The sequence below is a fragment of the Oncorhynchus mykiss genome, chromosome 11 (assembly GCF_057628025.1).
Source record: "Oncorhynchus mykiss isolate SJ-2025 chromosome 11, ASM5762802v1, whole genome shotgun sequence".
In the NCBI taxonomy this organism is placed as follows: domain Eukaryota; kingdom Metazoa; phylum Chordata; class Actinopteri; order Salmoniformes; family Salmonidae; genus Oncorhynchus; species Oncorhynchus mykiss.
Window position 1 is genome coordinate 52941168 of NC_143032.1, and position 24002 is coordinate 52965169.

Consider the following 24002-nt stretch of genomic DNA (forward strand, 5'->3'; position numbering starts at 1 on the left):
TCATATATAGTTCATGCAATTAAATGTGGAGCAGTTTAATAACTTGCGTAGCCAAGCTCCTCTGTGTGTATGTGCATGTTTGTATGCGTCTGTGTGTGTGTGTGTGTGTGTGTGTGGAGGGGGGGGGGGAACAGAGTGAGAGAGAGTGGGGTGAGACACAGGGAGGAAAAACAGAGAGTTAGAGTGTGTGTGAAAGAGAGAGAAAGAGAAAGAGGGAGAGAGACAGACAGATCGGGCAGGACATCAGAAGATCGGACAGCGTGTGTGAATGTGTTTGAGTATGTGTGTTTGTGTGTGTGTGTGGGACAGAGGCAGGGAGAGAGGGAGGGAGGGAGGGAGAAGAACCCATTCCCCTCAGTTCCACACTAACTTTTCAACGTGTGCACTTGAGGGAAGTTGGCTGTTCGACCGGCTACGGAGGGTTTTTTCCTTCCCTTTTCTCCCACCTATACACTTTTCCACGTTCTGCAATAACATCGACGAGACAAGCAGAGAACTTCAACAATAACTATCCGCTATTATTTCAGTGAGTATCTATTCATTTACAATCTGTATTTTGTAACAATTCACCTCTGGCCACACTGTGCCAGTCGCTCCCCTCTGCATGATGTCTGAGTGGCTCTGAATAGAACACATTCTCCCCATTATACGCCTTATTAGCACAATCTTCTAAGCTTTTCTTCTATGCATTATTTCTGAATGAGTGCCTTATTGTATGTGCTCACTGATGGCTTAGTTGAGTGTACTAGAACTGCAATTATGATTTCCACTTACCTATTGATAATATGACTGTCTATAAAGAAGAGGATTGTGTAAGTATTGGATTGTCTTTAAAAGGGCATGCTTGTATGTGGTTATTATAACGTGTGTGTACGCATTGGAGAGTATGCGTGCGAGGTACAGTTTGTCTTAAAGAGAGCATGTGTGCTTTAAACAGAGGGTCTGTGTGAAAGAGCGAGTTCGAGAGAGATTGTGTGCGGTAGACAAAGTATGTCTGTGTGTGTGTGTGTGTGTGTGTGTACGTATGTGCTCGTGTGCGTGTGTGTGAATGAATGCATCCCTGTGCGTTTCCCTGTATGTCTGCGTGTGTTTCATAACGCTGGTCCCTGGGAATGTTGGGTGCGCCCAGTAGCAGTAGTAGTTGTTTGACTGAAAGGAACTGTGGACAAAAGCGTTCAGCCCCATCCAGACCGCCGTGTCAGCCATTAGAGCAGTGAGAGATAGGCAGCCAGCTGCTGCTCAGGGTGCTGGAGGAGGGGATGCCTGGCCCGGGTTAGAGGTGACCATGCTTCACTTTTGACTAGCTTTTCAAAGAGTCTCTCTCTTCCCCCTCCCCTTTCTTTGACTCTAGTTGTACACAGAAAAAACATAGCTGCTGGGAAGTAGTAACGTGCTCGGAGGCTGAGAAGTAAAAAATGCAACGTAGGATGTCCAAGAAGGTTTATAAACAGCAGTGAAAGAGGAAGAGAGAGAGAGGAGTGTAATTATAAGAACGGCTGGTGTTTTTTTCCAGCATGTTGTGTGTGTGTGTGTGTGTGTGGGGGGGGGGGGGGGGGTCGGAGGAGTTGGAATGTATTGAGTGACAGGAAATACAGCCTGTCCCCAGCTATCTTGTTTGTCGTGTCTGCTTTGTCCAAAGCCCTTAATCCACTACAAAAGCTGTCTGAGAGAGGGACTAGTAACACCAAAAACATTGCCCAAATCCCATGAACAAACCGACACAGTGACAGAGAGGAGGACAGACATTAAAGACGGATTATGACAAAAACGTGAAAATACCACAACAAGTATTTTTTTGAAACTACAATAATATACGGACACGTCATTGATGACACTAGAAAAGCAGCTTTAAAAACAAACGTTATCACTGCACAGCTGTGGACTATAGACAGACAGTCTTCCATAGGCATCGTTAAAAACAGCTATGGCTCTGGGGAGAATCAACAGAGAAAAAGTATTTGGTGTGCATATGTGTACCACATCCCCAGGATATAGCCCCAGTACAAGTAGTTCTTTGAGATGCCTTTACATGTAGAGTCTTGTTACTCTGATAGACATCTGCGTTGCCACGATGGAAGTCTGGCAGCAAGAAGTTACATTCAATCTCAGTCAACAATTAGAGGAATCAATGAAAGACTATTGATGAATTGAAAGTATTCGCTTTAGTCCGAAACAGATTTTTAGGGTCAAAGCATTTGTGAATCACTCGCTATCACTTGTTGATCTTTGAGGCTGAGATAGGAGTGTGTTCGGGTGCAGGGTTTGAGAGCTTGTGCAACCTGTCCTCCGGCCCTGTAGCCTGCCCTGCGCTGGGACTGGACTTTGCTATGAGGCTGGATCTCTCAGGCCCCTTTACCTGGATTTGAATAGAAAACCAGACAGCGAGTTACCACTCCCGCGCTAGACAATGAGGATTTTGTTAATGCTCAGCCGCAAGCCTACTGACACAAAGCGCATAGCCACATAGCCTAGCCTAGCCTAGCCCAGCCCAGGGCAGCATAGCACAGAGTGGAGTGGAACGGGCAGGCGGGGCGCCAGCAGGGGCGCCGGCAGGGTGGCAAGGGGGGGCAAGGGGGTTTGCGGGGGTGGGATTAGCAGACGTGGAATCAGGGTAGTGGGATGGGGGTTGAAATGGACAGGAAATTGCTGGCTTTGATGAAGCAGTGGCAGATTCTCCAGAGCCTTTCCATAGCTGTAAAAAAGCAGTCTGAGCATAAAATGTCACCAGACTTCAAGGCCTCATTGTCACCTCTGTCTGGCTATGACGGGGCTGTTAAGACCCCACAGATGTGCACTACAAACCTTTGCAAAACGTCCCTTTCTCTCTCTCGCTAGTACAATCTCTGTCCCTGATGACCATGTTGGAATCCAGCACTCTCCATCAGCACACTGCATACGGTAGATATCTTACTGCAACACCACAGAATTCTCAAATATACATTTCCGAATTCTTCACAAATATTTTAAAACCTGTAAGACCGTGGAGAAGGATCCGATCAGTGTGGTTCTTACATCAAATAAAAAGGAGCCCAGATGAGATACATCTCAAGTGTGAAATCTGGCATGAATTTGGCATGCTTAAAGTGAACTTGCCTTGTTAAGCGTAACATATAAATAGAGATTCTAGTTTCCTGAACGGTCTCTTGTCATCGCTCTGTACTCGATCGGAGATCACAGAAGGAAAGGAGAGGATTCTCAACTTCCTAGTCCATTCCTACACGGTTTCAGTATGTTTTAATGGTTCGTGGGCCGTTAAACAAGGGATGGATCAGGTCTTGATTATTTCCTTTGAAGCTGAATAATTTTGTTGTTCCACTGAATATTTCTCAGCGAAACATCTTATATCATCAGAAAACATAAATCAGGAAACATACATCTTTGTATAATGGAAACGCTGTCCGTCACAAACTGAGGCTCCATCCCCCTCCACAGCTATGCTGAACCAGAGAGCAGAGAGCGTAATGTGGGCTCAGTGAATATCAGGGTCGATTAGGAGTCCCTTCTGGCTGTGTTAGAGCAGATTAGGCAGCGGCAGCAGATACAGGCTGCAGGCTGGTCATCTGCCTCTCTGACCCACATTGCTCTGATGTGCACGTCTCTTCCCATTACACTGACAATCAAACGTCACATTACATCAGCTGAGAGGCCGGGGAGCCGCTATCTGCATGCAATACATACCCTCCCCACAGGCTCTTCTCCTAATAACCGAGCACTGTCACATCACCACCATCATCCTGGCATCCATCGCCTGGTTTAAGGTAATGCTATTCAACTATCACCCTAATGCAACACTCACTGAGGTCAAGTCCCGATATCAAACCATAACTGTTCTATTCCCTGTGTACGGGTAAGCCTATAACATGTATTTCCAAGCCCTCCATCAGTTTGCAGCTGGCTGACAGACCAGGTCTGTTTGCAGGCCAGCCGGCCGGGCCGGGATATAATTGGCAGCTGTGGAGTGAAAAGCAGGCTCAGCAACAGATAAGGGCTGTGGGGAAAGCTCTATAATCAGCATGGCTTAGCAGATGATAAATTATGTGTTCACAGAAGTATGCTGTCAGTGCTTTGAGGGAGATGGAGAGAGAGAGAGAGAGAGAGAGAGAGAGAGAGAGAGAGAGAGAGAGAGAGAGAGAGAGAGAGAGAACAGTAGAGTGAGAAAGGGAGAGAACGATAGAAAACATGGGAAGAGAAAGAAACATTACGGATGTTTTTGCTGTAATTTAAAATGGAAAAACACAACAATGCTGTCTACCAGGTCAGCGAGAAGGAAATAAAATTCAAAGCTGTGCCAACACACCAGCTAATACAATCTTCTGCCTGTCAGCTTACCTACTTTAATCCAGAAAGGTTTAACGCCTCTTAGAAATCTGAAAGGAGACATGAATTCAGCTGAGATTTCTTCATGCAGCTAGAGGAAGGAACTGCCTGGAAGGGGGGTTAAGACTCTATACAACTAACTAACTCTCTGGATCAATGCTTTCAACTCTGCTCCACTGACTGGTACACCACAGCAGAAAGCTACATGTACTTTGAGCCAATAGGAAAGCATGGAGGTTTATTAACAGCACAGGACATTGTAGAGTTGTAATGTGCTACTTTAGTGAAATCAAATCAGCAATATTATGAGTGACACTTGCCAAATGGTATGCCAATACCTGACCATGCCCAAGCTCTGCTATGCATACATAGAATGGGAAAGGCTAAGTAGTCAGGACAGAGTGTACTTTGTGTGGAGGCGGGGGCCTCACTGTCATCAGTGTGCTGCAGGGCCCGAGGCTCACGCTGTGACGCAGAGGCAGACTCCTGAGGAATAGAGATGCTCAGCTCTCTGAGTGGTCCCATACACTGATGGATGGGCACGGGTTTGTCGTCTGAGTTTTACTTAGGTGTCTGTCTTCTAGAGGAAGATCAGAAGATAAGATGCCACGGCCCACACATGAACTACTGACATGCAGAGAAGACAAAAGGGTTCCTGGCAACATCCACGGCCATCCTGCTCGTGCCTTATGTGGAATTCTACCGAGAACAAAGGTTGACTTGGCGTGTCAATACCTGCCATAAGGCAGCACAGCTCCAGGACAAATGAAAGTTCCATCTATATTCAGGTCATTCCCATGCTGGCTCAGTCCACTGGCTCCTAGTGATAACCGAAATATGAAATCAGCACTGCTTCGTCGTGCGGTGCCTCTCCTCCCTGCCCCTCCGTGCTATTTTAAATCTCACCGTGTGAGACATCCCTCCTTCGCGCCCCCAGCAGGGGGGGGGGGGGGGGGGTTGAGAGGCAGGCGGGAGAAGAGGAGGGAGGAGGAGAGTATAGAGGGAGGGGAAGGAGAGATGGCGGGCAGCTGCATGCCTTATTTATTGTGATCCAGAGTGCAGTGAGTGCAAACAGTCGTCAGAGGAGAAACGCTAACCCTCTGGGCTTGGAGATGATGCCATGACTGCACTGCGTCTACACAACAGATTAAAGCAGGGATTATGTGCCATAAACAAATGTTGTGTAACTTTTTGTTGCGGTCAACCTTGAGGGGGGAAAAAAATGTATGTTAAGAAGAATATGTTGGTTATGCGTTCTTTAACCACATAACTAAAGCATCTTCAACTGGACTCTACGGCCGTACTATAGCTCTGATAAAAATGCATAATAGGACCACATTTGTGGATTTTGGTCTGTGACAAAGCCCGTGTTTATGGCGCCAGTGCACCTAACCAATGAGACAGACGTGACAGCAGACACCAGAGAAATGTCACGGCTAAATCCAGTAGACACCCACAAAGGGCTCCATCCCTTTTTCTGTTAGCAATCTTCAAAACTTCTCATGAAAGAGCTTATAACATATTCATCAGCTTGATTAAACCGAGCCAGTGCTGCTTCAGATCTGAGCGACGATGACGTCATATTCTTCTCAGGATCGCTCTAGCAGAACCAGGCTGAGGTGACAGGACCTATCCACTGTGGGGTCAAAAGTGAACAGATGACATGAGATGGCAGACCGAGGGAGTGATCTCACTTCATCAGTAGAGAGAGAGAGAGAGAGAGATGTTGTCCGATCCCAACACATTTTACAACTGGTTTTACACAAACGAGGATTGCAGTCTGAGTGTGTGACAAGGGAGAACGATTACCAGATGCAGTGGATGTGTGAGGAGATAGATATTGAACCGTATAACAAACAGCCCAGACTAAGGACCGAGGGGAGTGATGTAGTGTTTAGTACCATTCTATAGCACTACAACACTCCCTCTGTAATAGTTATTTGTCTTCTTACACAGTTAGCCTCTTCCCTTTATGTGAAGGAAGAGGTTAACTGTGACCGCATGGAGGGTTAGAATGCGCTGCCTGTGAGCATTGAAGGTTAACTCAGTGCCTTTTGGCATTAAAGAGAAAAAATGGCTCTAGCTGGCGGGCTGAGAGTTGGAAATTAAACACCCGGAGCCTTGGCAGAGTCAGAGGTGGCACGTGGAGAGTTCTGGAGGCTTGGCGTGGCGGACTGAGGCTTGGCGCTCTGCCTGGGAGAGATCTCAGAGTAGTAGTCCCTCAGCGCTGGGGAACCCAGGGGTGGTCCTATATTCCACCTGAGCCTCTGAATATCATACCATATCACATAATACTACACCCTGCTGCTACAACTATGCATACCATAGCAGCTAGACGAAACTGTAGGAGACATCAACTACTATTCCACTATAACGTGACACTTCATATGATACTACCCCGCTGCAACACTAAATCTAATACAAAATGAGTTAATTTAGAAGAGATTTGCAATTCTGCCAGTTAAAAATTTGTCAGATCTTACTTGTTCGGACATGTTCTGACTGACATGGCAATTAAGGCATATTTGTTGGGTTTGATTGCGTTTTCTATCAAAATTCAGACCACTCTGTGAAGTGATTAAATGTGTCTGTAGCAGTTTCCTGCAGTCAATTGATCCTAGTGGCCTCATGGGTAGAATGCTATTAATATTTTTCAGAATTTCATAATTAATAAAAATAAATAAATAAAATACTGACAAATCTGGTGTTTCTATGTCAGTTTTTCTATATTTCAGTCTTCTGTGATTCATATAAAGTGTAATATTCGGGGCCTCCCAGGACACACAATTGGCCTAGCGTCATCCAGGTTAGGGAGGGTTTGGCCGGTAGGGATATCCTTGTTTCATCGCGCACCAGCGACTCCTGTGGCGTGCCGGGCGCAGTGCACGCTAACCAGGTTGCCAGGTGCACGGCGTTTCCTCCGACACATTGGTGCGGCTGGCTTCCGGGTTGGATGCGCGCTGTGTTAAGAAGCAGTGCGGCTTGGTTGGGTTGTGTTTCGGAGGACGCATGGCTTTCGACCTTCGTCTCTCCCGAGCCCGTACGGGAGTTGTAGCGATGAGACAAGATAGTAATTACTAACAATTGGATACCACGAAATTGGGGAGAAAAGGGGGTAAAAAAAGTGTAATATTGGGATGCAAACTCAAAATGGAATTCATTTCAACTCTATATCTGACATGGTACGGGAGTTGTATCGTCTTTTCTTTTAAGCCCATAAACGTGTGAAGTGTATACTTCTGTTTCAAAGTAGACTTGTTCAAGACCACCAAGAAACACTCTGTGTGGCCCACTGCAGTAAAAGGTTAAGAAGCTATGAGATTAAATGACAGTGTCCCAGGTCGTTGTGTAATGCTGACGGACAGTCAGACACGTAGTGTGATGTATATGTCAGGGCATGTCTCATGCCTGAAGAAACTCGGTGGAGTATTTTTAGAACCGGAATGTGTCAGGTTAAGAGTGCGTACAGTAGGTGACAGAATGTCTTCAACACATTCCCACAGTCAGAAGAAAATGTCCTCGGAATATTGAAATATATACACGTTTAAATGCAGTCCCCTCATGTCTATTGTACATTGTATTAGATCAAATGTTCATAAGTCTGACCTGGTTTCTTAGTGTCAGATAGGTAACGTTACAATCCTGGATCCTGTTGATGGACTTGAGCACAATGACGTCAGCCAGTCAGAGAGTACACTGTGTGCTTTCTCATTTCTGACCTCTGGAATGTGCTGATGCCGCAGGGTTCAAGTGGGTTCAGTGACAGTGGTAAAGTAAATCCAGTTCACTCTGTGGCCCTACCTCGCTCTCTCACTACAGACACTACAGACTGGTTCACTATCGGTAACTCAATCAAACACTCACAAACAGTCCCAAACTCTCAGTTCAAATTTCACAGCTTGCTCCCTAATGCAAAGTCGAGGGAAAATGACAGATTGTTTCAGTGATATCAGCCTGGGCGGTCTGAGACAGAACTATTTCATAAGGAAGTACAGCATGTGTGGATTTGAGTCAGCCTGCCAATGTGTTCTGCATGCAAACAGGATAAAAGTTCAGTCAAATGAATAGAGGGGAAAAGGAAAGAGATATTCCAGAATGAAAAGCCCTTGTGTGTCTTGGGGCAGACAGCTAAATTGTACAAGTGCCAAGGAAGGTAGGGACCACAGCCAACCCAATGAGAAATTCATTTTAGGAATCTCTGACCAGGCTGAAACACAATCACTGCTTACCTTGAAACTGGGGGAACACTGAGGACAGACATAAGAGAAGAATGCTTTTCCAACCATTTTTTGTTAAGTCCTCTGTAAATCAGCTAACTTGCTACAGATATTAACGCTCATGGAATATATGAAATTAGACTGAATGTGAGAAACATGACAACAGAACACTGCAGTAAAGGCATAGTGATGCCTCAGTGAACTGTGTCAGAATGCAAAAGGACCCGAACAGTCTATTATTTCATGGGTCTCGTAAAGCAGCCTTAAGGTGTAGAGACAAAGCTAACGCAGGAAACTGAGGTCTGGAGAACCAATCAATTATAGCATTATTTCATGTTTGATGGAACTAACAGAGACAGGAAGCCTGTAATCCAGTGCTCTATACGAGACACATTCTAAAACCCTCAACAAAACTAATTAGTTGCATTATATTCCATAATATTTGAACCAGGCTTTTCCCACCCATCCTAAATGCCAGATTTGTGTGCCAAAGATTACAAAAAAAGAACAAAAGCAAGAGAAGTGTCTCAAATCCCTGCTGCATGTTACACAGTTAAGAGGAGGAATGGGAAATGGCATGAATAAAACATGACCGCATGAGTTTCCAACCTCAAAGAGGCTGAAACAGGAAGATGCTGTGTTCCCCGTGCAGTACAGAGCTGGGGTTCAGAGCAGGGTAAAGGGAACAGCCGTCAAACTACTAACAATGCTACAGTGCAATGGTTTATGCTGTAGGGGGGGGATCTCTACAACACGCGCTTAGCTAACCATCACAACATGCTTCCATTTCTCCAAGACATTTTTGGAGGATTGATTGACGTGCCGTATTCGATTTTATATTCAGGCTCTTTCCTTTTTCTTCGTCTGTTCTCCCCACAGCACAGGGGACTGGGATGTGTAGCGTGTGTGAGGAGGAGATGGAATATGCTGGGGGAGAAAGAGGCGCTGCTCTGGGCTAGGTAAGGTAAGAGTCTTGTTAGCAGTCACAAGTTTCATCGCAGCAGCAGCAGAAGAGGAAGATGACTATGGTTTTCACCACAGCTGCAGGAATCACTATTTCGGGAAAGCCAACATCATGACTCTCCTCTCCTCCCCTGCTGGCACCTCATCAAAATCTATTAGCAACTCAACAACAACATGGGTGGTAACAAACTGGGCGTCCACATTGAACATGCTGGCCAAGAGAAATGAGTGCTGGCCTGAAAACAGCAGCCTAAATTATGTGGTGTAGTGGTTGCTGAACAAATGCGAGTGGTTGCTGATCTAGGGACGTGAGTGTGGCAACTAAAGGACAAGACATTTCTCCTGGTGCCCTCAGTAAACATTCAACGCTGTCGGTGAGTTTGAGCATCTGTCCAAAACCATCGACCGTTAAATGTACCCTGAGGGCCACCTTTAAAGAGACACTCGGCAAGAAGAGAGGGATGAAGACAGACACTTCCTATAAATATCCTGGTTTTACATCATCTTCTGTTACTTCCCATACTGGACTTAGTTAAGAGGTCCACCTCCTAATGCTGCAATAAACATTCATTGCTGTCGGTGGGTTTACATGAGAACAACTCACTGATCAATGAATGCAGACTGCGGTACAAACACCCCGAGTGATGGGATAGGAGAACAGATAACATACAGCCAGCACTAATGTTCTATGTTCTACTGTAGACTCTACTGTACTATCCAGGAGTAAAAACAACATTGCAAAGATTCAACACTATGTAATTGTACTTACCATGTACAGTGCCTTGCAAAAGTATTCAGACCCCTTGGATTTCTTAAAAATATATATATATATTACAAAGTGGAATTCAAATTGATTTAATTGTAATTTTTTGTCAACAATTTACACAAACTACTGTGTAATGTCAAAGTGAAATAAAAATTCAAAAAAATGTTTTAAGAATAATACATTTTAATGTCTTGCCATAGATTTAAGTCAAATCAAAACTGTAACTTGGCCACTCAGGAACATTCACTGTATTCTTAGTAAGCAACTCCAGTGTAGATTTGGCCTTGTGTTGCAGGTTATTGTCCTGCTGAAAGGTGAATTCATCTCTAAGTCTGGTGGAAAGCAGGTTTTCCTCTAGGATTTTGCCTGTGCTTAGCTCCATCCCAATTATTTTAATCCTGAAAAATCAACTTTGCCGATGTCAAGCATACTCATAACATGATGCAGCCACCACCATGCTTGAAAATAAGGAGGAAGTTACTCTGTGATGTGTTGTGTTGGATTTGCCCCAAACATAAGGCTTTTCAATTAGGCCAAAAAGTATATTTCGTTGCAGTATTACTTTAGTGCCTTGTTGCATGCAGGACGGAACATCTTTCTTCTGTATACTTGTATTCATCTTTTCACTCTGTCATTTCAGTCATTATTGTGGAGTCACTACAACGTTGTTGATCCATCCTCAGTTTTCTCCGATCAAAGCCATTGAACTCTGTAGCTGTTTTAAAATTCCCAATGGCAACATCCATGAGCGGTTCAATTCCTTCCCTGCAGCTCAGTTCAGAAGGACGACTGTATCTTTAATGTGTTTGGGTGGTTTAATACATCAAAAACAGCCTAATTATTAAATTGACCATGCTTAAAGAGATAGTCAATGTCTGATTTGTTATTGTTACCCATCTACCAATCACTGCCCTTTATGAGGCTTTCGAAAAGCTCCCTGGACTTTGTAGTTGAATCTGTGATACTTGACTGAGGGACCTTACATAAACTCAGCAAAAAAAGAAACATCCCTTTTTCAGGACCCTGTCTTTCAAAGATAATTTGTATAAATAAAAAAAAACTTCACAGGATCTTCATTGTAAAGGGTTTAAACACTGCTTCCCATGCTTGTTCAATGAACCATAAACAATTAATGAACATGCACCTGTGGAACAGTCATTAAGACACGAACAGCTTACAGACAGTAGGCAATTAAGGTCACAGTTATGAAAACTTAGGACACTAAAGAGGCCTTTCTACTGACTTTGAAAAACACAAAAAAAAAGAAGCCCAGGGTCCCTGCTCATCTGCGTGAATGTGCCTTAGGCATGCTGCAAGGAGGCATGAGGACTGCAGATGTGGCCAGGGCAATAAATTGCAATGTCCGTACTGTGAGACACCTAAGACAGCGCTACAGGTAGACAGGACAGACAGCTGATCGTTCTCGCAGTGGCAAACCATGTGTAACAACACCTGCACAGGATCGGTACATCCAAACATCACACTTGCAGGACAGGTACAGGATGGCAACAACAACTGCCCAAGTTACACCAGGAACGCACAATCCCTCCATCAGTGCTCAGACTGTCCTCAATAGGCTGAGAGAGGCTGGACTGAGGGCTTGTAGGCCTGTTTTAAGGTAGGTCCTCACCAGACATCACCGGCAACAACGGGCACAAACCCACCGTCGCTTGACCAGACAGGACTGGCAAAATGTGCTCTTCACTGACGAGTTGCGGTTTTGTCTCATCAGGGGTGATGGTTGGATTCGCGTTTATCGTCGAAGGACTGAGCGTTACACCGAGGCCTGTACTTAGGAACGGGATCGATTTGGAGGTGGAGGGTCGTTATGGTCTGGGGCAGTGTGTCACAGCATCATCGGACTGAGCTTGTTGTCATTGCAGGCAATCTCAACGCTGTGCGTTACAGGGAAGACATCCTCCTCCCTCATGTGGTACCCTTCCTGCAGGCTCATCCTGACATGACCCTCCAGCATGCCAACGCCACCAGCCATACTGCTCATTCTGTGCGTGATTTCCTGCAAGACAGGAATGTCAGTGTTCTGCTATGGCCAGCGAAGAGCCCGGATCTCAATCCCATTGAGCACGTCTGGGACCTGTTGGACAGAGGGTGAGGGCTAGGGCCATTCCCCCCAGAAATGTCTGGGAACTACAGGTGCCTTGGTGGAAGAGTGGGGTAACACTCACAGCAAGAACGAGCAAATCTGGTGCAGTCCATGAGGAGGAGATGCACTGCAGTACTTAATGCAGCTGGTGGCCACACCAGATACTAGAGGTCGACTGATTATGATTTTTCAACACTGATACCGATACCGATTATTGGAGGACCCAATATACCCAATCGATACCGATTAAATCATCCGATTTTCATATATATATTTGTAATAATGACAATTACAACAATACTGAATGAACAATGAACACTTTTATTTTTACTTAATATAATACATCAATAAAATCAATTTAGTCTCAAATAAATAATGAAACATGTTCAATTTGGTTTAAATAGTGTGTGCTGTTTGAATGAATGCTTACGAGCCTGCTGCTGCCAACCACCGCTCAGTCAGACTGCTCTATCAAATCACAGACTTAATTATAATAACACACAGAAATACGAGCCTTAGGTCATTAATATGGTCAAATCCGGAAACTATCATTCCGAAAACAAAATGTTTATTCTTTCAGTGAAATACGGAACCGTTCCGTATTTTATCTAACAGGTGGCATCCACAAGTCTAAATATTCCTGTTACATTGCACACCCTTCAATGTTATGTCATAATTATGTAAAATTCTGGCATATTAGTTCGCAACGAGCCAGGCGGCCCAAACTGTTGCATATACCCTGACTCTGCGTGCAATGAACGCAAGAGAAGTGACACAATTTCCCTAGTTAAAATAAATTCATGTTAGCAGGCAATATTAACTAAATATGCAGGTTTAAAAATATATATACTTGTGTATTGATTTTAAGAAAGGCGTTGATGTTTATGGTTAGGTACACATTGGTGCAATGACAGCGCTTTTTTCGCGAATGCGCTTGTTAAATCACCCGTTTGGCGAAGTAGGTTATGATTCAATGACAAATTAATGGGCACCGCATCGATTATATGCAAAGCAGGACAAGCTAGATAAACTAGTAATATCATCAACCATGTGTAGTTAACTAGTGATTATGTTAAGATTGATTGTTTTTTATAAGATACGTTTAATGCTAGCTAGCACCTTACCTTGGCTCCTTGCTGCACTCACATAACAGGTAGTCAGCTTGCCACGCAGTCTCCTCGTGGAGTGCAATGTAATCGGCCATGATCGGTGTCCAAAAATGCAGATTACCGATTGTTATGAAAACTTGAAATCGGCCCTAATTAATTGGCCATTCCGATTAAAATCGGTCGACCTCTGCCAGATACTGACTGTTATTTTTGATTTTGATCCCCCCCTTTGTTCAGGGACACATTTTTCAATTTCTGTTACTCACATGTCTGTGGAACTTGTTCAGTTTATGTCTCAGTTGTTGAATCTTGTCATGTTCAATTTCAATCAAAACACAATTTTGCTGAAAATAAACTCAGTTGACAGTGAGAGGACGTTTCTTTTTTTGCTGAGTTTATGTTGTATGTATGGGGGACAGAGGACGGGTATGTCAACCACTATTTTTTTCCACACATACTGAGTCAATGTAACTTATGTGATGTGTTAAGCCACATTTTACACCTCAACTAATTTAGGGGCTGAATACTTATTCATCGACTCTATTTTAGTTATGATTTTTTTAAATATCTTTCACTTTGACGTAAAAAAAAATATTTTGTGTAGATCGTTGACAAAAAAAATTACAATTAAATCCATTTTAATCCCACTTTCTAACACAATAAAATGTGAAGAAATCCAAGGGGTCTGAATACTTTTGCAAGGCAATGTAATTCCATTTCCCTGGGTTGTTATGGTAGATCATGTGTTTTGGCGAAGTGACTCATAATCTTCTCATCATAAGATCAGTGCACGTTTTCACAGTACTTTTATTTCAGAATGATTTCCCCTTCGGTTACGGGAAGCTGAGGACAGCGACACCCTGTGTCACAGGATTAACTGTTTAGTTGTCCTTTCACTTCCTTTTTTTATGTACCCTTTATTTAGTTGCTTAGAAATAAAGAATCTCCTTTTTTCAGAGGAGACCTGTGGTCAAGAAGAGAGCTCCAGTATTGGAAGGCCGGCTGAAGCACTCACCAAACAGCTGGGAGTGTTCACGCTTTCTTTATGCCAAAACAAAAGAGCCTGAAATAGAGTTTCAACTCAGCAGATGTGGCAAGAACAATCACAGGGGTGGAACAACACATTTTCACACATTTTTCAGTTTCGGTTCAAATTGACCTTAAATAAAAAGTGAAACAATCAGCATGCTTGATTTTTGGAAAGTTCATTTGGCCTTTTCTGTAATTGGAGGAGATACAGACATATGGAAATAATCTGTCAGTAATGGCCCTGTAAGGTTATGTTAACATGCTGGGAAATCTCCAACACATTGACGTTTTTCAGCCAGTCCAGACCCAATGCATGTTTTATCTTTTTTTTTTTTACAGTGGGAAAGAGTCTGAGGGAACAACGAAAACGGGCCTGGGTTTCCCCTGTCTCTGAACTAGCTTCTTAAAAACACACAGCACACCAGTATCGCAACTACAGTAGATTCTGTCACTCTGTCCACCTTCATTTTAAAAATTTTGTCATGTAACTTTATTTTAACAGGCAGGTCAATTAAGAACAAATTCTTATTTAGAATCATGGCCTGTCATATACCCTACTAACGGTATAGAAAATGATTTATTGAAACTAAAATGCCTCTCACTGTTTTAAAACATGATACACATTTCACACACAACAATTACAGCAGTCTGTAACAACATCATTCCCAGATTTCTCTGAGACTGTAAGTCCTTGGAGGCTGGTGTACTGCAAAGAGACTCTCTACTCAGAAGGGGCTGCTTGTGACATACATTAGTCACCCACACAAAGACCTGCATGTTTATTCCGCTGGAGCTCGGCTTTGTCATCACACACGGTGAAGTTATAAGGACTGACACCGGGAACAGCTTGGCCCACTTCTGGGTGACCTTGAAACACTCTGAAGGCTTGAACCCGAGTTTTACGCCAAGGCAAGTTGCATCAAGCAAAATGGGGAATGAATCAAATCTGGGACGATCATAAATGATTAAAGGTGAAAATGTAGAGATGGGACAGCACTTGGACACTTCACAAATACACCAAGACTGCTGAATAGCCTAGCGGTTAAGAGCATTGGGCCAGTAACCGAAAGGTTGCTGGTTTGAATTCCTGAGCCAACTATGTGAAAAATCTGCCGATGTGCCCTAAGGCACTTAACCCTAATTGCTACTGTAAATCGCTCTGGATAAGAGTATCTGCTAAATGACTCAAATGTAAAATGGCTAACACAAGCATTGACAAATAAACATTATTTCAATTACGATGCCCTTGTAGACAACTTTAATAGAAAATGAATACGTTTTAAAGATAACATGTGATCTCTGTGTCAGAGGAAAAACAGACCATTGACAATCAAATGCAACAACAACGAAACAAGACAAAAGTAAAGAAAGTCAAATTCCCAGAGGTACATTTTATACTTTCACTTACTCTTTCAGTCTCTTTTCAGCACACACAGATGTCAAATCTGAAAATGCACTGCTCAAGCATCTGTCCTTCCTCACTGTATAATCAACTCCATTTCACGCAGGGATGTAATTCAAATGAATAAAGGAATGAATCTGAAACAACAGTAAAGGCCGGCATTCTGATATGACGTAGACGTATGGGAATGAAAAAACGTCTGTTCTTAAATGACTTTTCGAAAAGTGCGTCAAACTTTTCGCCCAGTTATGTGAGGACAATGGAAAAGCATATATTGGGACGAGGCCAAGTATTTCCATATGAGTTTTGAGTTCACTGAGTCCAACCTACAACTGGAAGTCATAAAGTAGATCCTGTGAAAACAATACTGTGTGACTACTACCCCCTTGTGGCTACAACTGCACATTACCAAGGGTGGACAGGCCGTGTAATGCATTCAACCCAATGCACTATAAATCAAGAAGGTGGATAACAAAATAATGTTTTTTCTATGCCCACCTAGAAATAGAACGGAAATAATGAATCACACATAGTAGTATTATGTCATGAAATAATGTGTTGTTTGAATTGAGGCTGTAAATTAGTAGTGCATCTTCTAGCTGTTCCTGAGCCGTGATGTCCCGTTTGACCATTGAGGGGTTGATGAGTGACAAAAGCCAACGAAGCAACAAAACAACAATGAAATGGACACAAAACGCCAGTCGCAGATCCTGAGGTCAGCATTGTCTCAGAGCCCCCTGCTCTGAGAGTAGAAGAACCACTCAGGTCTAAGCTGTAACACAACATCCCACACGCCGACACCGCTCACTCATAATCCAACTAGTCACGCGTGTGTTCACGCGTGTACCGGGTGCTGACATCACCATACAAACACAAGTATCTGTGGAAACCGTTGAGATGGTACAGTGAGCTGACGGGACCGGCAGCTGAGATTAAGTTGAGACATGAATAGGTAGGTCTTACTGAAATACACTGTCAGGGTGATACCTAAATCCTCAGGGACGCTGTCTTGCAGACTTAAAAACTAAGAACATCTGTCCCTTTTGAGGTTCAGGGATCTTTCATAATGTCTTCTTGTCTTCAGGGAGGACAAGTAATACAGAGGCACTACTGATCCTACATACAGTGCCTAGTGAAAGTCTACACCACCCTTGCACAGTTGTCACGTTTTGCTGCCTTAAAATAAAATCTAAAAGCGGATTAAATGAGATTTTTTCCCCCTACAGATCTACACAACCTGCTCCACATGTTTAAAGTGAAAGAAAAAGTATAGAAAATATCTAAAGTAGGAACAAATAAAACATGAAGATCTCTTGGTTAGGTATGTCTTCACAGAGTGAATGCTTGGTGGAAGCACCTTTGGCAACGAATTCATCTTGTAAATAGTTTTGAATAAGATTCTACCAACTCTGCACAACTCTTAGGGCAACACATAGCCATTGTTTTTGTCAAAATTGCTCAAGCTCAGTAAATTTGGTTGGGGATCATTGATGGACAGTAATATTAACATCTTGTCTCTGATTTTCAAGCAGATGGTGGCAGCATCATGTTATGTGTATGCTTGTCACCGTCAGGGACTGTGGAGATTGTCAGGATCAAAAGAAATATGAAAGGAGAAAAGCCCAGGGTAAAATTTAGAGGAAACCCTGCCTCAAGTCTTCTGAATAGATACCGTGGGATAGTTTTATTTTTCAGTGGGACAATTACATACATTTTAATGCCAAAGCCACACCAGAATGGCTTTCCAATAGGTGTTGAGTGTTCCCCGAGTGGTCCAGTCTCTGCCTTAAATCTGGTTTGAATATTGCTCTCCATCAATGATTTCCAACCAAATTTACTGAGCTTGGGCAATTTTTGACAAAAACAATGGCTATACACTGAGTGTTCAAAACATTATGTCTTTCATTGACATAGACGGACCAGGTGAATCCAGGTGAAAGCTATGATCCCTTATTGATGTCACCTGTTACATCCACTCCAATCAGTGTAGATGAAGCGGAGGAGACAGGTTAAAGAAGGATTTTGAAGCCTTGAGACAATTGAGACATGGAGGGTGAATGGGCAAGTACAAAATATATACAATATAGTTTTTTATTTACCCCTTTTTTCTCCCAATTTTGTGGTATCCAATTGGTAGTTACAGTCTTGTCCCATTGCTGCAACTCCCGTAGGGACTCGGGAGAGACAAATACCGAGAGCCATGCATCCTCCGAAACACGACCCCACCAAGCCGCACTGCTTCTCGACACACTGCTCGATTAACCCAGCCGCACCGATGAAGCCAGCCGCACCAATGTGTCGGAGGGAACACCGTACAGCTGGTGACCTGAAGTCAGTGTGCATGTGCTCGGCCGACCACAAGGAGTCACTAGAGCGAGATGGGACAAGGACATCCCAGCCGGCCAAATCCTTCCCTAAACCGGACAACGATAGGCCAATTGTGCGCCGCCTCGTGGGTCACCCAGATCGAACCTGGAGCTGTAGTGATGCCTCTAGCACTGTGATGCAGTGGTTTGGACCGCTGGCGCCACTTTGGACTCCAAGACAAAATATTAAATACCAGCACACCGATTTGAGTGTGTCAAGAACTGCAACACTGCTGGGTTTTTCACACTCAACAGTTTCCTGTGTGTATCAAGAATGGTCCACCACAGAAAGGACATCCAGCCAGCTTGACACAACTGTGGGAAGCATTGGAGTCAACATGGGCCAGCATCCCTGTGGAGCGCTTTCGACCCCTTGTAGTCTCTGCCCCGATGAATTGAGGCTGTTATGAGGGCAAAAGGGGGTGCAACTCGAAATGAAGAAGGTGTTCCTAATGTTTTGTTCACTCAGTGTATGTCACCCTAAGAGGTGTGCAGAGTTGGTAGAATTGAATCCCTTTTCAGATTACATTTGAAGGCAGCAAAATGTGACAACTGTGCAAGGGAATGTGTAAACGTTCACTAGGAACTGTATCTTTTTGCTGTTACCAATGAAAAATACATTGCATTTCATCCTAATCATTGATTTGGCCAAATTAAATATGTTCAGTCATCTAAGTGGTATTGAAGTAGCTACAATGAGAGATAATGTAATGATCAATGCGAAAAACCGACAAGCCACTGGCACCCTCTCAGGGCAAAGATGAACAATGAAAGTCCTCCCGGGCCCAATTCCACTGTAGTGAATGGACAGCTGCTAATGACTGACAATAGGACAAAGGGAGCCACTCCAAGCGACTGATAACCTCCGAAATGGCAGAATCAGCAGTGATTGGTCAACTGTGTCCCTTGGACAGAGTAGGTATGGTGAGGGTGTGGGGGGTTGGAGCCTGGGACAGAGGCAGGTCAGACTAGAGGTGACCAGGGGGTGGAGCCATCCCTGCTGCTGTGAGTGACACACGAGACACCCACCCATAGACGAGCTCATGGTTGTAAACACTTTCCCATCGGGGAGGGACGACCACTTTTCCACATTTTCAATAAACGTCATTAACCATACTTTCTCATCTCTAACAAGTTAAGACAATATGACTATTAAATTCCACATATAAAGCAATTATCTACAAGAAAGCACATCCATATTAAAATAAACCAGCTTAACATTAGTAAATATTGATCTGCCTTTTACAGGTTCACAGAGATGACGGGGAAAGCATTTACAAGGAACGAGAGAGATCACAGCTGCTAAATTCCTCAATTTTACATTCCCCTTCTCTGCTGTTTTAGGAGAGTTTGAGTGGTGGCAAGATTAGGACTTCATCTACTGTGTAGTGGTGAAAACAGCTGTTGCTAACTCAGCTATTTGCCCTCTGAACTGTGTTTTGGTCCCTGAATGAGGGTCTCTGGATTCCCACCCCTGTCACAGCGTTTACAAGCTCATGGAGCCTTGCCTCAGCCCCCCTCCACACTCCACACTCTACAGCCTCTTGACCCCCACATCACCCCTGCCCACTCCATGCACTGAGGCATCCTGAGATGTGAATAGGCTGAGGGAGACTAGTGTTGTCCATGAGTACTCTCTGATCCCGCCTCCTCAAGTTTACAACCCAATCAGGCTTTGCCTCATAAATCCATGCCTCCTCCCTTAGGGGGGCAACAATGCCAGTCTTTTTCTGTGCACTGGTTTAATAGTTCCCCCAAGCTTCCTTCCACTTATTACTGACTCCCACAGGTTTATAGGGGCCAGGACACAGAGGCTGCTAAGAAAGTCCAGTGTAGAGCTGCACACAATCAGGCCAGCATGGAGTCACGGTGGGGTCAGGAGTTTCTGAACTGAGTCTAACCTCTGACCTCTGCCACCTGGCTCCGCAGCCAGGGCGAAGAGAAGGGAGCATCTCAAATGAACTTCGCCTGAACCTGGACCTTAACATTGGACAAAACCCCCACCCCTGCACTGCCCTTCCACCAGCCTGTTGCCCCACGGTGAGAGGAGAAAGAGGGGCGGCAACCACATGGTCCCACAGCAGCCCATAGAACACAGACACGGTCATAGGGTGACGAAGAACTGCCTGACTAGATCCTTTACAAAACTGAGGGGATTGTTCATAGAGAGAAAACTCATTACCATGTATTTGTTCAATTTACATATTTTGGGACTTATGTGCAAATATTCCATTCCACTCCATTATCTTGCAGTATCTGTGAAACCGAGGCTGCGACTAGTGGTGCATAGGGCAGCTGTTTGTTCACCCGCACCCGCCCGCAATTGCTAACACCCATCCACAACCGCCCAATTATGTGTGATAAAGTAACAAAAATCTGAGGCCCGCACCTAGATCATACGCTGTAGTCTACAGTCAGAGATGGCAGAAAGATTTTTGGATAGGGGGTGCAGGATTTTTTGTTGTTGCCTGATTTAGGGGGTGTGATGTTCGTGCGTCTGTAACTTTCTCACTCATAATTATTAATGATTCTTTCAGGATTATCAACAATCATGGTAGCATCCACATTAAATGTAGAAACATTATATTCTTATTTACAGTGAAAGTGACTCTAAAGTGACACAATACATTGTTTACCAATCATTTCTGTTGGGCACAAAACAATATGAAACACAACCACAACAAAGAGAGTCACAAGCTTGATGTAGTCGTTGTGTGCTAGGCATATGGGACCCAATACAACACTTTTGACTACGTTAATACACATAAGTGAATTTGTCCAAATACTACTAAAATGGGGTTACACTATGTACAAAAAGTGCTGTATTTTCTAAACCGCCCACATGGTTTGGATGAAAATACCCTCAGATTAAAGCGGATAGTCTGCACTTTAACCTCATAGTCATTGAATCATTTAAAATCCAAAGTGCTGGAGTACAGAGACAAAACAAACCAAAAAATGTGTCACTGTTTGGAGCTCACTGTAGTTGTCATCGGTTAAGTCATCACTGCTTCTGTCACGGAGCAAAGACGTTTAGGGAGGGGGAGAAACTGCAATAACCAACAGATAACCGGAAAGATTTACTGTGCAATGACGTCAGTTTGACCGGTTGTAAGGACATAAAAAGCTTTGAAAACAACCTAACATGTTCGGCTTGGATGCATATTTCACGTGGTTGAAATACTATCAAATATGATGCTGACATAGCACCTCTACAGATGGTATCTACCTGTGCATTCGCATTCCCTCAAGATGCTGAAAATAAATCATACTTCTCCATATATCTGTTCCAGAGTAAAACTGTTGCCTACATTTGATGTATCATTTTAATGCTAGAAATGCTTACTTCTGCAGGAGTAAATATGAAGGCTATGTGAAACCTAGAGTCAGTGTCCAGATTTCAGTTTACATTTATCCCAGATGAACAGTAGGCTACAGTTCCCTTGACATATTTTAGGTCTATAGAGAGCAATATTAATGCCGTTTTTTTTTTTTTTTGTAGGCACTAACTCTGCCATGGTTTGTTGGACAAATCCTATGGGAATATTCATGTAGTTGTGTTATCATCCTAATAAGGTCTGTGGTGAACATGTTTAGGAGGTGTGTTTTGTTTTATGAGATCATCTAAAGAAGGTCTGTGGTAAACACAGGGTTAGGAGATGTTTGTTTTTTCTACTAAAACCCTATTCTTTCCCCATAGGAATAGCTGAACGAACCAGAGGTAACTCATTTCTGGGTTTTAGGACTACAAGCTAACGAGCTCTATTGAAAGTCCCCATCTTGTGACTTTCACATTTGCATTGCGCCTCACAACCACCACACATCCTATTTTACCACTTCACCAAAATTACTTTTCTGCCCTAACTTCTCTGTATTTTCAACTCTCCATTTTGCCGCATTTCTCTTATCGAATTAAACTCCGGCATTGTTATTTTTTTGCCTCCATGGATCGATGTTCAAATGTTTTTGGAAACGGCAAAACAAGTTGCGTACGTGCAGTAAAGCAGGGAACATGAAATAGATTCAGTCGCATACCTGTTTTTTTCTTGAGCGGATGTTCGGGTTGCCAGAACATAACTATAAATCATGTGTAGACTAAATTGACTGCAATAAGCCCAAACAGATATAGTATTTGACTAAAGCATAATAATTTCAAACCTTGCTTACATTTGTATACGATCACGTGTCTCACTATTATGTGCCTGAATAGGTGGGAACAGCTGATTTGCTGAAATTTTTAGTGTTTTATGTCCAACAATTAAATGGTTAAACCCTGCCCTAAAGCTTACCCACTAATGCCAGATAGCCTAAAATAATAAAATAAAAACCTCAATGTAGCATATAGATATGAATTGCACAAGAATTATATATTTATAGATTTTTTAGGGTATTGTTTTCTATTTATTCTCATGATCCTCAACCCGCCCGAGGGGATTATGAGGCAACTCGCGCATCATGTTGTAGGCCGGTTCCTACTCTATTTTCAGATGAACATGTCCCCCTGGTGGAGATGGAAGGAGTCACATGCTACATTGAAGACACGGTTATTATGCAGATCCAGTAATCGGAAAGGCAAGAGGAACAGCAAAAACTGTATCAATTATTTTCCCCTGAAATTGGAAGGATGAAGAGCCGAGCATGGGCCGATATTTTACATTTCAGGGGGAGCTGGGTTGCCGGCAAAACTGTCTACACTAGTAATAAAAATAAAAAAAACAGGCCATATGAAGCACAAAGTGGCTCTAATTGGGCCGACATTTTACATTTCAGGGGGAGCTGGGTTGCCGGAAAACTGTCTACACTAGTAAAAAAAAAATAAACAGGCCATATGAAGCACAAAGTGGCTCTAATTTTTCAGCATGTTTTTACGAGGGCACTGTGTATTGACAGAGTGTTGTATACAGTCAGCAAACAGCCTCATTATTTATTAAAGGAGCCAAAATCAATGATGTCAAAGGATGTAGTGATGTGAGGCAGCAGAATAGCATTGCTCCCAATCAACTCCGTTTTATAGGCTTACTAGAGTGTTGTTTTTGTTTTTGAAATCCACATATCCTAAACTATGGGTTACATTTAACACAATATTGTCAGTAATGAATGTTTATTCAGATAACATCTGGGGGAGTGATAGTATCCTATCTGGGCATCTATCTCCCTACTACACCTAGGACCTGTACATGTACTATTCTATCTCGCCACTAGAGGGGGTTATTTAGCCAATTTTCACTGCCATCCACAAAGCATACAGTAGCTGTGACATATATTGCCATTCACACTGTATTGCTGTTGGTTGAATGTATCAGGTCCAACATTAAATTATGTGTGGAAGAAATATCCCCAGTCACAATTAGACATGATCTATCTGGATCAAATTGGTCACAATACTCCAAACGAAAATCTTCAACTGAAAATGAACGGAAGAACATCAATCGGCGATTTGCCAACAGGAAATCACATGAATGACTTACTTTGTCATTATGTATTTGTCCTATCATGAAGTATAAATACATAACAAGTCAACTTACCTATCCCATTATTTGGTTCAGCTTCCAAGGGATGGTCACCGTAGAAGCCTGAAAAACAAAGGAGAAATGTGAAGACAGAAGGACAATCAGAGATCCCTTACAGTAGCTTTTGCTGTAGACACGAATTCATCATGTTGACTATGAAGTGAGACCCTCTCTGTGATTGGTCCATCGGTGCCATACCATCTGTGCTGTGCACTCGGT

At 43.3% G+C, this 24002-nt stretch overlaps 1 protein-coding gene and 1 long non-coding RNA gene across 4 annotated transcripts in view; one reads left to right on the top strand and one right to left on the bottom strand.

Annotated features, from left to right (window-relative positions):
• Positions 1 to 22458, bottom strand: part of LOC110535871 (nuclear receptor subfamily 6 group A member 1-A) — a 76351-nt gene extending 53893 nt beyond the window's left edge. Inside the window, exon 1 of the mRNA XM_036935695.2 lies at positions 22309 to 22458. Within this exon, the coding sequence (XP_036791590.1) occupies positions 22309 to 22348 (40 nt within the window). The 5' untranslated portion in view covers positions 22349 to 22458. The remainder of the gene's footprint in view (positions 1 to 22308) is intronic.
• LOC110535872 (uncharacterized) lies at positions 33 to 14659 on the top strand. 3 transcript variants are annotated; one of them, XR_016484548.1, is made up of 4 exons: positions 411 to 526; positions 2836 to 2898; positions 9414 to 9498; positions 14434 to 14659. It is a non-coding gene; the product is annotated as an uncharacterized LOC110535872 (long non-coding RNA). The 3 variants fall into 3 exon arrangements; XR_002475333.3 differs by lacking the exon at positions 2836 to 2898 and having other exon boundaries at positions 33 to 526; XR_005034671.2 differs by lacking the exon at positions 2836 to 2898 and having other exon boundaries at positions 35 to 526; positions 9414 to 9493.
• Positions 22459 to 24002: the final 1544 nt, after the last annotated feature.